Genomic DNA, 16,082 nt, shown 5'->3' on the forward strand with positions numbered 1-16,082 from the left:
TGCTTCTGTTAGGTCCATACCATTTCTGCCTTTTATTATGCCCATCTTTGCATGAAATGTTCCCTTCATATTTCTAATTTTCTTGAAGAGATCTGTCTTTCCCATTCTATTGTTTTCCTATATTTCTCTGCATTGATCACTGAGGAAGGCTTTCTACCTCTCCTTGCTGTTCTTTGGAACTCTGCATTCAAATGGGAGTATCATTCCTTTTCTCCTTTACTTTTCGCTTCTCTTCTTTTCTCAGCTATTTGTTAGGCCTCCTCAGAAAACCATTTTGCCTTTTTGCATTTCTTTTTCTTGGGGATTGTCTTGATCACTGCCTCCTGTATAGTGTCACAAACCTCCATCCATAGTTCTTCAGGCACTCTATCAAATCTAATCCCTTGAATCTATTTGGCACTTACACTGTATAGTCATAAGGGATTTGATTTAGGTCATACCTGAATGACCTACTGGTTTTCCCTACTTCAATTTAAGTCTGAATTTAAAGAGTTCATGATCTGAGTCACGGTCAGCTCCCGATCTTGTTTTTTGCTGACTGCATAGAGCTTCTCCATCTTTGGCTGCAAAGAATATAATCAGTCTGACCTCAGTATTGACCATCTGGTGATGTCCATGTGTAGAGTTGTCTCTTGTGTTTTTAGAAAAGGTGTTTGCTATGACCAGTGCACTCTCTTGGCAAAACTCTGTTAGCCTTTGCCCTGCTTCATTTAGTACTCTAAGACCAAATTTGCCTGTTACTCCAGGTATCTCTTGACTTCCTACTTTTGCATCCCTTCATTCATCATCCATCCCTCCAATGTCTATAGAGCATATATCACATCCTCAATACTATTCTCCATGTTTTGTCAAAGTTTGGCTTGGTAGGAACCTTTACTAAGTATTGTAAGAAGGAATTCATCTCTTATATGTTTAATTATATTGAATCTTCAATCACAAGCTTTAGGTAGAGAATATGTATCATCATCTTTTAAAGTCACTTTCAACTCTGGTTGAGTACAAGTGGCAAATGGCCATTTTTTATTCTCATCACCTTCCAATTATTTATTAGAATTAATATCATTTGTATGCCATATATCTTACCCTCTGACCTTTTTTTCATGTATATCACTTTATAGATATGTTATCTCAATACTGTGTGTAAAGTAGTATGTACTTGGTCTTCGTTTCATACTGATACAGAAAACACTGTCAGGGTTTCAAGTGAGTTCCTCCTTTTCTGAGTATAAAACCTAGTCATGCCCTTTGTACCTAGTACATGTTAAGCTGCCTAAGACCTTTCTCTTCTCTAAATAAATGCTAGGCTTTAAAAATTTATAATTTATATCTTAACAACATTTAAATTTTGAAAGTGCTTAGTTCACAGATATTATCCTAGTCTCTGTTCCTTTTTTTTTCTTTATAGCATTGTCATAATTAAATAGAGAGCTCCCTATTGAAGTAGCAAGAGAAAATTGCTTAAAAAATGTATCTATGCTGCATTTAATAAAATAGCAATTTTATCCTGCTTTGAAGATAACCATTTTATGCTACATGGCACTGATGCCATGTTTTGTAATAGGAACTTTGAGTGCTTTGAATGAATGGATTCTGGAGATACTCTTGGTAAAATACAGAAGTGTGGTCTTTAAAAGCCTATTACTATAATAAGATGTTTTAGTGTCACTTACCTATTTTAAGCTTATTAATGTTCTCAACAAGGGAAAATTGGAATTGATTCAATATGTTTGCAATCTATTAGTTAGATAGCCAGTGCTTCCATGTCTAGAAGTAAATGTTGCTTTTAAGATTCTGCTGTTCTTTTTTTGCACCTATCCATGGACTATATTAGGACCTGTTTTGCAAACATCTCTATTTTACAATTCAGACTTACAGGATGAGCCAATTCCCAATTCTTTCCAGAGAACCACAGTACTGTCTACTAAAATGAAAGTTTTACAATTTTAAAAAGAAATAATTCCCTGTCAAAATCTGCAAGATTTTTAAAGCATTAGGATGTCTATTTTGACCACATCAGCTCTTTTTTTACAGAAAATTTTCAGGTTCACAGTTGCTTCTAAAAAGGTTACTGGACTTTATTTATTCATTGTAAGCCATTGAGATGGCATTGATATTTTAAAGCAGCTTTGTGATATGAAAAAAAAAGCATTGTCTAATAATACCAAAGCAGTAGCAAATCTATGCCTGATGGCATTAAATACAGTAATTTATGATAGAGATTAGGAATTTGATTTACAATATCAGAAAAACCTACACAATGATTTTGAAAGTAAATGTCCCTACTATTTCTTACTTTTCTGAGATTTGGGTAGTGGCTTAATAGAAATTCAAATTTGTGTTGAGTAGGTTTATTGTGGCAGAACTAGCCTGGCAAAATACAGAATTCAGAAAAGGACATTATTATGCAGTAAAGTTGATGACTTTGGACAACAGGGAGATAGAGTACAGATCTGTGCTTTGTGAATATTAATTAGTGTATGACTTGATGTAAAACAAAACACAGCAACAAATAAAGCAAATACAATCAAATGAACAAAAGACAACATATGGGGACTCCTACAGTATTATGAGGGCTTTGCAATGTGGAGAATTCTGAAAGAGATGGGAATACTGGACCATCTTACCTGCCTCCTGAGAAATCTGTATGCAGGTCAGGAAGCAGCATTTAGAACTGGACATGGAACAATGGTTCCAAATTGGGAAAGGAATACGTCAAGGCTGTATATTGTCACCCTGCTTGTTTAACTTCTATGTGGAGTACATCATGTGAAATGCCAGGCTGGATGAAGCACAACATGGAATCAAGATTGCCTGGAAAAATATCAATAACCTCAGATATGCAGATAACACCACCCTTATGGCAGAAAGCAAACAGGATCTAAAGAGCCTCTTGATGAAAGTGAAAGAGGAGAGTGAAAAAGCTGGCTGAAAACTCAACATTCAGAAAACTAAGATCATGATATCCGGTCCCATCACTTCATGGCAAATAGATGGGGAAACAATGGAAACAGTGAGAGACTTTATTTTCTTGGACTCCAAACCCACTGCAGATGGTGACCACTGCCATGAAATTAAGAGATGCTTGCTCCTTGGAAGAAAAGCTATGACCAACCTAAACAGCATATTAAAAAGCAGAGACATTACTTTACTGACAAAGGTCCATCTAGTCAAAGTTGTGGTTGTTCCAGTAGTCATGTAAGGATGTGAGAGTTGGACCATTCAGAAGGCTGAGCGCTGAAGAATTGATGCTTTTGAACTGTGATGTTGAAGAAGACTCTTGAGAGTCCCTTGGACTGCAAGGAGATCAAACCAATCAATCCTAAAGGAAATCTGTCCTGAATATTCATTGGAAGGACAGATGCTGAAGCTGAAACTCCAATACTTTGGCCCCCTGATGCAAAGAACTGACTCCTTGGAAAAGACCCTGATGCTGGGAAAGATTGAAGGCAGGAGGAGAAGGGGCCGACAGAGGATGAGATGGTTAGATGGCATCACCAGCTTAACAGACATGAGTTTGAACAAACTCCGGGAGTTGGTGATGGACAGGGAAGCCTGGCATGTTGCAGTCCATGGGGTTGCAAAGAGTCGGACACGACTGAGTGACTGAACTGAACTGAAAGTAGTATGAGGGAACAGAGGCAAACATGGGGGCTTAGACTTGTAGAATATTTGCAGAGGTACAGAGTATATCCAGAAATGTTCTATTAATGTGTTTATGTATGTGATTTCTTTATCATTTGACTCAGAATGTCCAAAAAACTGTTTTGAGTGACTGTTTTTAGGCAGGAGTTTGGATTGTGAGAAACTGTATGAAAGAACTTGTATTCATTTGGCTAGACTATTTCTTAAGCAAAGCTAATGAAAGAAAGGTGGAAACTATATAAAAGCAATAGCATTTGAGACTTGGCTAAGGCCTTTTGAAATATTTTAAAAATTATAGTAACATTATTAGAAATTGTATTAATTAACTCTCTGAAACTGAATGGACAAAGTAAAAGTAAGGATAATCATGGTATCATTTTCAAAATTTTCCAATGTGAAAGAAGTGTGGTACCAGGTGTAAAGAAAGTTTGATAGAATCTAGTAAGATTGCTGAAATGTATGAGATAGAATCCCATTTTAGCAAAGCCATCAGGAGATAGAGACACCTGTTAACATTTGTAACATTTAATAACAAGAGCATACAATTTTATATGGCACATCTAACATGCCTGAGAGGTCTTATCTATAATAAGTACTTAATTTATTGAAGTGGGCTCATTATTTGTTTAAAAAATAAACTTAGTCTTTTAAAAAGTCAGTATTTCATTTCTAAGAAATAAAAAAGTGTTATCAAGCCTATAAAGTACTTAGTAAATACTTGATTTATATGTCCCACCTCTCATTTTGCTTCATTATTGTTTTAATCTTTTATATCCCTTTCTACAGCTCATTTCAACGGCCACGTGGCACTCTCCATTTGGATGATGGTGAATACTGGTCCAATAGGGCAGCCTCTTATAAAGGAAAATCCCACCGACCCATCTTTGAGAACAGCATGGACAAGATATACAGGAACTTATACAAAAAGGCCTGTAGTTCTGTTTCTCATACACAGGAAAGCTTCTGAGATCAGCCGCGATAAACTGTATGAGTGTCCTTGTCAACTTCTCAATGAAAACATTTGATGTAATCAATACCTGTATTCTTTTATTTTTTTTAGATGGGTGATTCTAATTGAGCACAGTAGTTAGAGTTGAATAAGTTTATTATTTCATATGATAAAGCATCATGGGCAAGCCTTCTTTTTCCAGTCACAGTAGAGAGCGCTGTATTCTCACAGTTCTGCCACATAGTCACAACCTCCATTCTGATTAGGAAAAAGCTGTCCTGTCACATCTCTCTCATGTCACCAGCTACAAATCCAAGAACATATTCTCTCTAAAAATGCTCTTCTGCCTTCATCACCTTGTAATTTTCTTTCCATTTGCTTGACTGGTTATCTTGTTCTGACTAAGATTATTTTTATTATTAACTCTCATTTCTTGGTCATGGGCAAAAATATATATATACACAGAGATTAATTTCTCAGGAGTTTAAACTCTATTTTAACTAGTGTTTTCTACCGTTTGCTCCCTAAGAAAAAGCTATTGATATGTCTTAGCTCCTAAGGTATAGCTTTCTTTTTAAAGTTTCTGTAATCCTTTACTCCCTCTTCTCTAAAAGAGCTAGCTAAGTTACCTAAAATGCCTAACAGCGAGAAATAGGAATGGCCAAATGTGACCCCAGATGTGAATAACTGATTTTTAAAGATAGATTTTTTTTTTTTTTGCATTGTTTTTTTCTAGAGTCAAAACTTTTGGTGGAACCAGAATCAGAAAACAGCCTTTGTTTAAAAGCTTGTAGAAACTCAGAAAGAATAAGGGATTTATATTGTAATTTAATCTCTTTAGAGTGTTAATAGGTGTCAAATAGCCCATGAAAGTAGCAACCTTACTTAAAAAAAAAAAAAAAAAAAAAACTGGGAACCATAAAGGGGAGGAAATATTAGAGCATAACTCTTTGTACTCAAAAGTTGTTGGTTGATAAAATTAGTTTCTTCCCCCTTCCCCCCCTATCCTGGCTCCAAACACATCTGAGGCCAGTTAGGCTTTGAAGATACAAAGAAATTAGTTACCTTGTATTTTTTAGAGAGAGTAGAAGAAATGCAGGAAATGATAAACTTGACATAAACTTTAAGAGTTGACTACAAGATAATGTTTTCTCATTGACTTCCTCTTTGGTTATAGTTTTATAACCAAAGTTATAATTTTATAGTTATGATCTTAATTTTATAGTTATGATCTTAAAAGAAAATACTTGAGTTAAACTCTATTTAAGTTGGAATTGGTATGCAAATTGGGCAATTTATTTTTTTAATTGGAGAAAATACATAATACCTGTTATCTAATAATATGACTTTTCAGCTTCATGTTGATTGTTTTATCTGTGGCAATCTGCAGTGTATTGGAAAGCACATCAGAGATAGGAGCCAGGTGTCCTAGGCTTCAGATCTCTGGTCCTAATTTCCTAGTCATCAATGGAGAGAATGGAGTAGGTCAGCATTTCCTGAACCATGTTTGTGGACTGCTGTTCTAACAAATGGCTTTAGGAATGTAGATACAAGTATTTCATTGGTCATGTAAGTTTAGGAAAAATCTGTGTACCACTCAGACTTAGAGAGTCATGGGTAAGATGACAGGAATGAAAAGGGGGTGCTAGTGATGCTGAAAAAAACACTGGTTAATTGTCCAGGCAAACTACATATGGTCATCTTAGTAAAAACATTAGCATGTTTGAAGCTCTAAGAAATCCTGGCATAAACATGCTTCGCTCTAGCATCTAGTAGAAAGTCTGATACATACTTGGTGTTCATTAAATATTTATTGATTAACCCAGACTTTCCTAAACTAAATTGATCGTGTAACAGTATTTGTTGTTATGGTTATCTTTCCCCTCCCGTTCCTCTCCCCCAACTCCCGATACTTCCTCTGAAATGCCATCTGCAGACACATGTGGACATAGTCAGGAAAATACTGGACTCCACAATCACTGAGCTTCCGTCTGGTTGTAAGTTGTCTAATGAATTTTTGTATAAGCTTTTGAAGGTCAGCATTGAATGATGGTTTTTTTTTAAAAATCATATATCAATGAAACTTAATATCTTTTCCTCCTTGATTGTAAACAAATGAAAAATTCCCCCATTTAAAAGTTGCTTCTTGGTGTGCTACATAGCTTCAGTCGTGTCTGACTCTTTGCGACCCCATGGACTGTAGCCCCCCAGGCTCCTCTGTCCATGGGATTCTCCAGGCAAGAATGCTGGTGTGGGTTGCCATGCCCTCCTCCAGGGGATCTTCCTGACCCAGGGATTGCACCTGAGTCTCCTGTCTCCTGCATTGGCAGGCAGGTTCTTTACCCCTAGAGCCATCTGGGAAGATGAGTGAAGTGAAGTGAAGTGAAAGTCTCTCAGTCGTGTCTGAGTCTTTGTGACCCCATGGACTGTATAGTCCCTGGAATTCTCCAGGCCAGAATACTGGAGTGTGGGTAGCCTTGTTCTTCTCCAGGGGATCTTCCCAACCCAGGGATTGAACCCAGGTCTCCTGTACTGCAGATTCTTTACCAGCTGAGCCACAAGGGAAGCCCAGGCTTCTTGTTAAAAAGACCAAATATGCACTTTAAAGAAAATATTTGCTATCATAGAAAATCTCCTGAGTAAGTACCAAAAAAAAAAAAAAATTACTTTGCACCTATATTTGCCATTATCATATAAAGGCCACCAAAAAAATGGGTCTCAAAGGGGAACTTTGGAAAATATTTGAGAGACATTTTCCTCTGAATTAAATTTGACATCTCCCTGAAGGATCAGATATACATTTCCACATACTTACCATCTTTACTAAGTGTCTATTTCCATTCCCTGGAGGAAAGGGTAGTCTTTGTTGTTTTCCTTAACTATTATTATGAATTCTTATGTTGTATTATCTTTCAAGAGTAAAACCTCTAAGTACTAATAGTTTCCTTTTCTCATTGAGAGAAGCAGAAAGATGCCATAGTTTATTCTCTTCACCCCTTTTTTAATATTTCCTACAATCTAGTAATAGTTATTAGATAATATGAAAGATAAATAGGTCTGTCTCCTTTTTAATATAATTTTTCTTTTAGATTAAAAAAATCCTAGGAATTTAAGGAAGGAAAATGTTAATTCAGCTAAGAAAGAAGTTGAATCGTTGGACTGAGGGTATGTCTTCCCTGGTTTCACTACTAGTTGTATAACCTTGTTTAAGTCATCTATCCTTCTTGGACCTCAGTTTTATTTCCTATAAGGTGAGGAAGGGGTTAATTTAGAATGACTTTTAATGTTCCAACATTTTTATAATTGTGTAATTGATCAATGTAGAAGATTAGGAAGTTTTTGGCAGCAGAGTTGTGTTCTGATTTCAAAGATTAAGCCCTTGATTAAAAATCTGGACCAAAAAGAGAATTCTCATTATTGTGCTCATTTCTTAATAACAGCTTTTTTGAGATAGTTCATATGCTATAAAATTCACCCTTTAAAAGTATACAGTTGAGTGGTTTTCAGTATAGTCACAGAGTTGTGCAACTGTAACCACTAGCTAATTATAAAATACTTCATCACTCCAGAAAGAATCCTGTATCCATTAGCAATTGCTCCTCATTCCTTTTTCCCCCTGTCTCCTGACAACTACTAATCTGCTTTCTGTTTCTATGCCTATTCTGGACATTTAGACATTTCATATAAATGGGATTATATAATACGTGAATTTTTTGTCTGGCTTCTTTCATCTAGCATAATGTTTTCAGGACTCATACCTGTTGTAACATGTGTAGTACTTTATTTCTTTTTATTGCTAATCTATTGTAGGGATGTATCATATTTTGTTTATCCATTCAGTTGGTGGGCATTTTCATTGCTTTCACCTTGAGGATATTATGAAAAATACTGGTACTATGAACATTTGTAAAGTTTGTGATAGATATATGTTTTTATTTTCCTTGAATATACATCCAAGAGTAGAACTGTTGGGTCATATGGAAACTCTTTGTTTAACATTTTGAAGAATTGCTTTCCAAAATGACTCAACCATTTTACAACTATTATGTTTATTTTTATCTTATCTTAGGAACTTGGGCTGGTTACACATTCAACCACTTATTCACCCATTTATCACATATTTATTGAGCACTGTGTTAGATATAGAGTATAAACTTTTTAAATGTATCTTCCCATAAGCACAAAGAATCTATTGAGAGAGACAAGAAAACAATATATTTCAGCATTTATGGTATGGTAACGTCTATGATAAAATAATGCAAGAATGAGCATAGAGCATGCTAGCTTGATGCAACAGAACTTGTAAAAGCATGAAAATGGGAGAGAAAATGATTGTTCAGAAAACCCCAAATGCTGTAACTAGAGATTGTGTACAAGGTTGCAAACACTTTGATGGGATATGATGAATGCTAAAATGGACCACAAAGAGAACCACAGGCTTGGAGCAGCATTAAATGAGGCAACCTTTTAGCTGAACACTGAAAGATGGGAAGGACTTTTGTGAACAGGAAACCCAAATGGTATATACTCAATATTGATCATTTACGAGGGTGGAGGCAGGATTGAGGAAAATGTCCAGAAATCAGTTAATGATCTAGAACTTGGAAGAACTCAAGAATTGAAAATGGATTTTTGAAGTCAGATATAACTTAAACAGATAAACAAAAAACCTCTGTTGCTCTTGTCCTAATTTGTATGTGACCATAATAAGCACCTTGAGAGTAGTGGACCCGAAGCAATTGTGCTTTTTACTTATTATTGAAGCCCTGGTGGGAGAAAGTTAGTTTGAGGAACACTCTTTTAGAAATTAAGAAAGATATTGTCCTCCCAATCCCAGATTATCCAACTAACTAGAAATTTATTTACAAAGATGAAAAAGTAGGAGAGAAACTCAATTTTTTGTTATTGGGGTTACGAGAGTATTATTTATCTCTGAATGATATACTTTGAGTTTAATTACATGAAGATCCTTAGACAACCGGAACTTGTGAGTATTCATCCATTTAACAAATGTTATTGAAGGTCTAATGTCCAAAGATAAACAAAAACCTAGTTCCTGACCCAAGTTCATAGGGGAAAAACTGACATTTACTTATTACAGTGAAAGAAGTACTATAATAAATAATAAGATTTGCAAGTATTTTCTCTCATCCCATTGATTGTCTTTTTGTTGTTGATTGTTTCCTTTGCTCTGAAGAACCTTTCTATATGGTTTTATGTGAAGTGGTTCCACTTTGTCTATTTTTACTTTTGTTGCTTTTGCTTTTGGTGTCGTAGCCAAGAAATCATTGCCAAGACCAATGTCAAGATTTCCCCCTATATTTTCTATTAGGAGTTTTACAATTTCAGGTCTTATGTTTAAATCTTTAATCCACTTTGACTTGATTTTTATGTATAATGTAAGTTAAGGGTTTGATTCCTTCTTTCTTTTTTTTTTGCATGTGGATATATAATTTTCCTAACCATTTGTTGAAAAGACTGGTTTTTCCCCTTTGTATGTTCTTGACTCCCTTTCAAAGATCAGTTGACTCTGTGTGTGTTACTTTATTTCTGGGTTGTCTATTCTGTTCCACTGCTCTTTTTCTGTCTTTATCACAGTACCATACTGTTTTAATTGCTCTGGATTTATAATTTAGTTTGAAATCAGGAGTATGATGCCTCCAGCTTTTTTGTTCTTTTTTAAGATCACTTTGGTTATTCTGAGTCTTTGGTGATTCTATGTGATTTTATGATTTTTTTTCCTATTCCTATAGAAAATGGCATTGGGATTTTGATGGGCATAATAGGAAATCTGTATTTGGGGAGTGGACATTTTAACCAGCCACATAATAATCACACACACACATAAATATGTAAAGAAGACACACAAAATTAAGGAAGAAAAGAATTAAAGAATGTTACTACAAAAAAATCAACAAGGCACAAAGGAAGATCACAAGAGAGGAATAGAGGGACAAAATATAAAACAGAAAACAGCAAAATGGCAAAAGTAAATCCTTTCCTATCAATGATTGCCTTAAATGTAAATGAATTAAGACATAGAGTGGCTGAATGGATAATAAAACAAGATCCAAGTATATGCTATCTACAAGAGACTTTATATTAAAGGACACACATAGGCTAAAAGTGGAGGAATGGAAAAATAGTATTCCATGTAAATATTAAACAAAAGAGCATAGGTGCCTATAGTATTATCAGGAAAAAAATAGACCTTAAGTCTGTCACAAGCATCACTACATTTCTGTTGCAGTTTAAGTTTTTAAAAGTTTAATCTTCTGAGTTTATGATATAGTTCAGAAATGAGAGGAAACCTTTAATGCCTTTGAACACATGTAGTAGATTTGAGAATAGGTGTATCCTCTTCGAGACTTATTTTCATCAGTGAAACACATTCTTCACTGTGGAGTTTTTTTGTGTGTGTTTGTTTTTCAGTAAAATTAGTGATATATGCAGACAAAATGTTGAAGGATTTATGTACATACGTTTCCAGTAACATCTATTTCTAGGAGATTGACAACAACACTGAATAATAGAAAAAGTGCTTTCTTCACAACTTTTCTGAACCTCTTTTTTTAGCCTGTGAAATAAGATATTAATAAACATTGCCCTCCATTCCTCATAAAAGTATTGGGATTAAGTAGGAAAATGAATGTGGACGTTCTTTGACACATGTTAAGCATTATCCTAATTACTTTGGGGAAGTGATCTGGGAAAAGAAATTCACAATTTTAAAAATAATCTATCTAGCATAATAAAAATACTGTTGGTTGCAGAGTTGAATGAACTTCAGATTTTTTTCTCTGTTTTCTTGTAACCTCTGTGCTGCTTAACTTTTCTGAGCTTATTTTCTCTTTTGTGAAATGGAAGCTGTTTTCGTAGAGTTCATTTAACCGGTTAATGCATGTGGAACACCTCATACAAAGCATGGTGCTCAATAAAGGGTAACTGTAATAACTAAACTTCCAAGTCAGTATAAAGATAGTATTCTGATAGATCTTGAGGATCTGATTGAAGAAAGTGAAATAAATGTAAAAAAATTTCAAAATTATTTCAGGACACAAGACCAAATCAGATTTCTTTCAGTATGGCTCTTGAGTTTACTAGCTATTTAGTTGATGTAGGTTGTATAATATTCAGTTCAGTTCAGTTCACTTAGTCGTGTCCAACTCTGTGACCCCATGGATCTCAGCACGCTAGTCTTCCCAGTCCTTCACCAACTGCCAGAGCCTAAATAGAACCCTGGTAGGCCCCACTGGGGTTTGAACCCAGGATCTCCTATTTACTAGACAGGCGCTTTAACCAGCTAAGCCACAGAGCCTTTCTTAGCCTTGTAGTCTATTCTGTGGTGCTATCTGGAGATATTAGACCTTAATTTTATTTTTTACAAAATGAGAACGATGCCTACCTAAGATGGTTACTATGAAGAATATTTTAGGTAAATGTTGCAAAGTGATTAGTATTATACCTAAAAAATAGTAGATGCTTAAAGCAGACATCTTTCCCTTTCCCTTTCATTATTTTGTGTATAAATCCACCCAGGCATAGACCTTAGCATCATTTATTTTTATTATTTAGAATCCTATTAACCTTGTATATGTTGTGCACTTTGGTAGAGGTTTTAGGTAGATTTTATAAATGAAACTAAACACGTGACTTTAGTCCTTGAGAATATTGTCCACTTGAACTTTATATGTGGCTTCTCTCACTTGTTTGAGGGCCTTCCTATTAACCAGTTTTGATACTAGGAAGTTTATTTTGTCCTCTGTTTATTTTGGATTTAGCACAGTTGTGTTTTGCAAATTAACTCTATTCCTTTGATCTGGAGGGTGTTAGAGGTAGAAGTTAAAATTGTTGCTGTTGTTCAGTCACGAAGTCACATCTGACGCTTTGCAACCCCATGGACTGCAGCACTCCAGGCTCCTCTGTCCTCCACTATCTCCCAGAGTTTGCTCAAATTCATGTCCATTGAGTCAGTGATGCTATCTGCCCATCTAGTGGTGGTGGTTTAGTTGCTGTCGTGTCTGACTCTTGCGACCCTGTGGGCAGTAGCCTGCCAGGCTCCTCTGCCCATGGGATTCTCCAGGAACAAATACTGGAGTGGATTGCCATTTCCTTCTCCAGGGGATCTTCCCAACCCGGGGATTGAACCCAGGACTCCTGAACCCAGATTCTTTACCAACTGAGCTGTGAGGGAAGCCCCCATTTGGAAGTTAGAGTTAAATCTCCATAATTCAGCAGAATTAACCCTGGATCATCTCAGTCAGATGAACATCCCTATAAGTCTTAAGAATTTGTTGAGTGGTCACCTTTTTCAGAAAACTGTCCTATTTGACACTAGTCACAGAGGTGTATGTATGTGTGTATGTGCACTAACATACATATACACATGCACATAAAACTGTAGACTCATCTCAGGTTTGCTAAGTAATTCTTTAGAAGTCTTAATTTTTAAAAATAGCAATTTCAAAAAATTCCTTTATAACTTAAGATATAAATAAAATAATTTTAAAAAATATGTTTGTTTTTGGAAATTGCTGACGAATGATTATATTTTAGCTGTTGCATCTTACTGCATATGAATTATTCATTGCTCACAAAAATAGCCTAGTGATTAAATACATAGCCTCTGGAGTCACTCTTCTAGATTCCAATTCCACTTCAGCCACTTAATAACTATGTGAGTTTTGACAGGTTACCTGATTTCTTTGTGCCTAGTTTTCTCATCTGTAAAACGAAGATACTATTATCAATCCTGTGGGATCATTATGAATATTAAAGTAGTTAACATATAGAAAGTGCTTAAAGCAATGCCTTGCACATGGTAAGGACTGTATAAATATATTATTTACTACAGTTATTGTTATTGTTACACAGCTGACATTATCTAATGGATTCACCTATAACATGTATGTTTTCTGAAACAATTATCTAGTATAGCCCCCTATTTATCCTGTTTATAGTAATGTTCTGTTGCTAAATAAAAGAATATACTTGAATGGAATCTACCACTCAACAGGAATATGTTAAAAATATTTCGCATTATCCTGACTCTCCTTTGTGGCCCAGCGGTTGTTCACTTATTATACATTCCTACAGCTATATGGAATAAAGAATGTGTTTTGGCATAGAAACTGCGTAATTTGGAGATATTTTTGTTGATAATCTTAAACTAAAGCAGTCAAACTAATTTCAGTTCCACTGGAAACCCAGGGGGGTAATTGTTTTCTCCAAATGAGAGAGAAGATGCCAGCTTTTGTATTAGTAAATATTTCCAAGTGTTTATGTGGGGAAAATGGAAGAAAAAGAACCTTTTACTTCAGTGAATTTAATCCACCAAACATTTAAAACCTTAGAAAAACTATTTTCACTAGACTTCTATGATAAATAATAACTTGTATTTTGTATAGCCTGTTATCATTTTCAAGCATTTTAGCATAAGTTATCTTTGTTGTATTTCTCTATAGCATGTTCATAAATTAGGTAGGACAGGGTTATAATCTATAGTTTCACAAATGAGAAAACTCAAATTTGCATTAGGTGTCTCTTGCAGGTCACACAGTGGGGATATAAGTGGGTGTATAAGTGGCTCAGTAAGAACTTAAAACCAAATATTAGTATTTCCTCATAAATATCCTATTGAATTTCTCCTGCTATTGCTTGGTATTCCTCTTAAATATTGGTTTTAATATTGGATTTTAAGAGGTGATACTTGGTTCTTGTTGATTGATCACATCTATATTTGGAGAAGGCTTATTTTTCATTATTCAGACTCTTTAATATGTTTGTGACTATCTCCAGCCATTTGTTTTTCCTGCTTTCTACCCAGGCCCTACATGTTGGCTAATTCTCCCACTTATGAACACACTGCCAGTCCATTGAAGAGCCAGGGAAGTTAAGCTAGCCAGCTTATAACTTATGGGTAGTTGTACTAGAAAGGGTTAGTAGTAAAGAGTTCCATCAGTGATCTAGTTACCCCAAATAATTGGAAATTGTCATAATTTGAAAGTAAGTTAGGTATAGGATGCAAAGAGTATCTGAGACATACCTAACATTCCACTCATTAGTTGAATGTGTGATTATGGAGCATCCAGGTCTAAAGCTGGTAAAGCTTTGGGTTCTGTTCCAGTTCAGTATTTCCAAATCCTGACTGATGAGAGTCATTCAGGAAGCAGTTAAAAAGTTTCCTCCTCTCAATCTCTGGAGATCTTGATGCAATAAATTTAACTTATTAAAGAGTTTTTAAGAGATTTTAAGAGTCTCTCTAGGTGATTGTGATGTTTGCCTAGGTGTTGCTGAACCATAAGGCTATCACCTCTTCATGGATTCCTCTCTATTAAAGAGAATGAAGGCCTTTTTCCAGCTGATTTAAATTTCTCCTTTTTAAAAAACGTTGTCATTTTGTTAACCTCTTCATCTGAATGTTTTTATATTGTTGGCACAAAATACCTTGAGCTCCAAGAAGGATAATGGCTGGCTCTTGATTTCCATGTGAATGATATACCTTTGGGATTTTCCATATCAAGGTTTTTTTCCTCCCTTCATCTAAATAGTTAGCAAGCTCATCATTTATTTATGCATTCATTAAGCAAACAAACATTTAGTTGGGGCTTCGTAGGTGGCACTAATGGTAAAGAATCCACTTCCCAATGCAGGAGACATAAGAAACGCAGGTTCGAACCCTAGGTCGGGAACATCTCTTAGAGGAGGAAATGACAACCAGTATCTTTGCCTGGAGAATCCCATGAACAGAAGAGCCTATAGTCTATGGGGTCGCAAAGAGTCAGGCACAACTGAAGCAACTTAGCACACATGCATGCATGCAAACATTTAGGTAAGCAAACTAAACTTGATGTTTAGTTGGTGTTTAGTCCATACCTATTATGGACCTATTATACCTTCTAATAAATAAGAAGATATATCCTGCCCTCTGAAACACAGTCAGCTCCCAGTCTTGTTTTTTGCTGACTGTGTAGAGTTTCTCCATCTTTGGCTGCAATGAATATAATCAATGTGATTTCAGTATTGACCATCTGGTGATGACCATGTGTAGAGTCTTCTCTTGTGTTGTTGGAAGAGGGTGTTTGCTATGACCAGTGCATTCTCTTGGCAGAACTCTGTTAGCCTTTGCACTGCTTTACTTCATTCTGTACTCCAAGGCCAAATTTGCCCATTACTGCAGGTGTTTCTTGACTTCCTACTTTTGCATTCCAGTCCCCTATAATGAAAAGGATATCTTTTTTGGGTGTTAGTTCTAGAAGGTCTTGTGGGTCTTCATAGTATCGTTCAACTTCAGCTTCTTCAGCATTACTGGTCAGGGCATAGACTTGGATTACCGTGATATTGAATGGTTTGCCTGGGAAACAGAGATCATTCTGTCATTTTTGAGACTGCATCCAAGTACTACATTTTGGACTCTTTTGCTGACTATGATGGCTACTCCATTTATTCTAAGGGATTCTTGCCTACAGTGGTAGATAATAATGGTCATCTG

At 35.6% G+C, this 16,082-nt stretch overlaps 1 protein-coding gene and 1 non-coding gene across 4 annotated transcripts in view; one reads left to right on the top strand and one right to left on the bottom strand.

Annotated features, from left to right (window-relative positions):
* The window catches only part of SPATA6 (spermatogenesis associated 6), a 155,502-nt gene extending 141,780 nt beyond the window's left edge, over positions 1-13,722 (top strand). For all 3 annotated transcript variants that reach the window (XM_065913427.1, XM_065913428.1, XM_065913429.1), the window contains one exon: positions 4,429-13,722. In XM_065913427.1, coding sequence (XP_065769499.1) covers positions 4,429-4,609 — 181 coding nt within the window. In that variant the 3' untranslated portion in view covers positions 4,610-13,722. The remainder of the gene's footprint in view (positions 1-4,428) is intronic.
* Positions 11,836-11,909, bottom strand: TRNAT-AGU (transfer RNA threonine (anticodon AGU)). The gene has a single exon. It is a non-coding gene; the product is annotated as a tRNA-Thr (tRNA).
* Positions 13,723-16,082: the final 2,360 nt, after the last annotated feature.

The sequence above is a fragment of the Muntiacus reevesi genome, chromosome 1 (genome assembly GCF_963930625.1).
Source record: "Muntiacus reevesi chromosome 1, mMunRee1.1, whole genome shotgun sequence".
Lineage (NCBI taxonomy): Eukaryota > Metazoa > Chordata > Mammalia > Artiodactyla > Cervidae > Muntiacus > Muntiacus reevesi.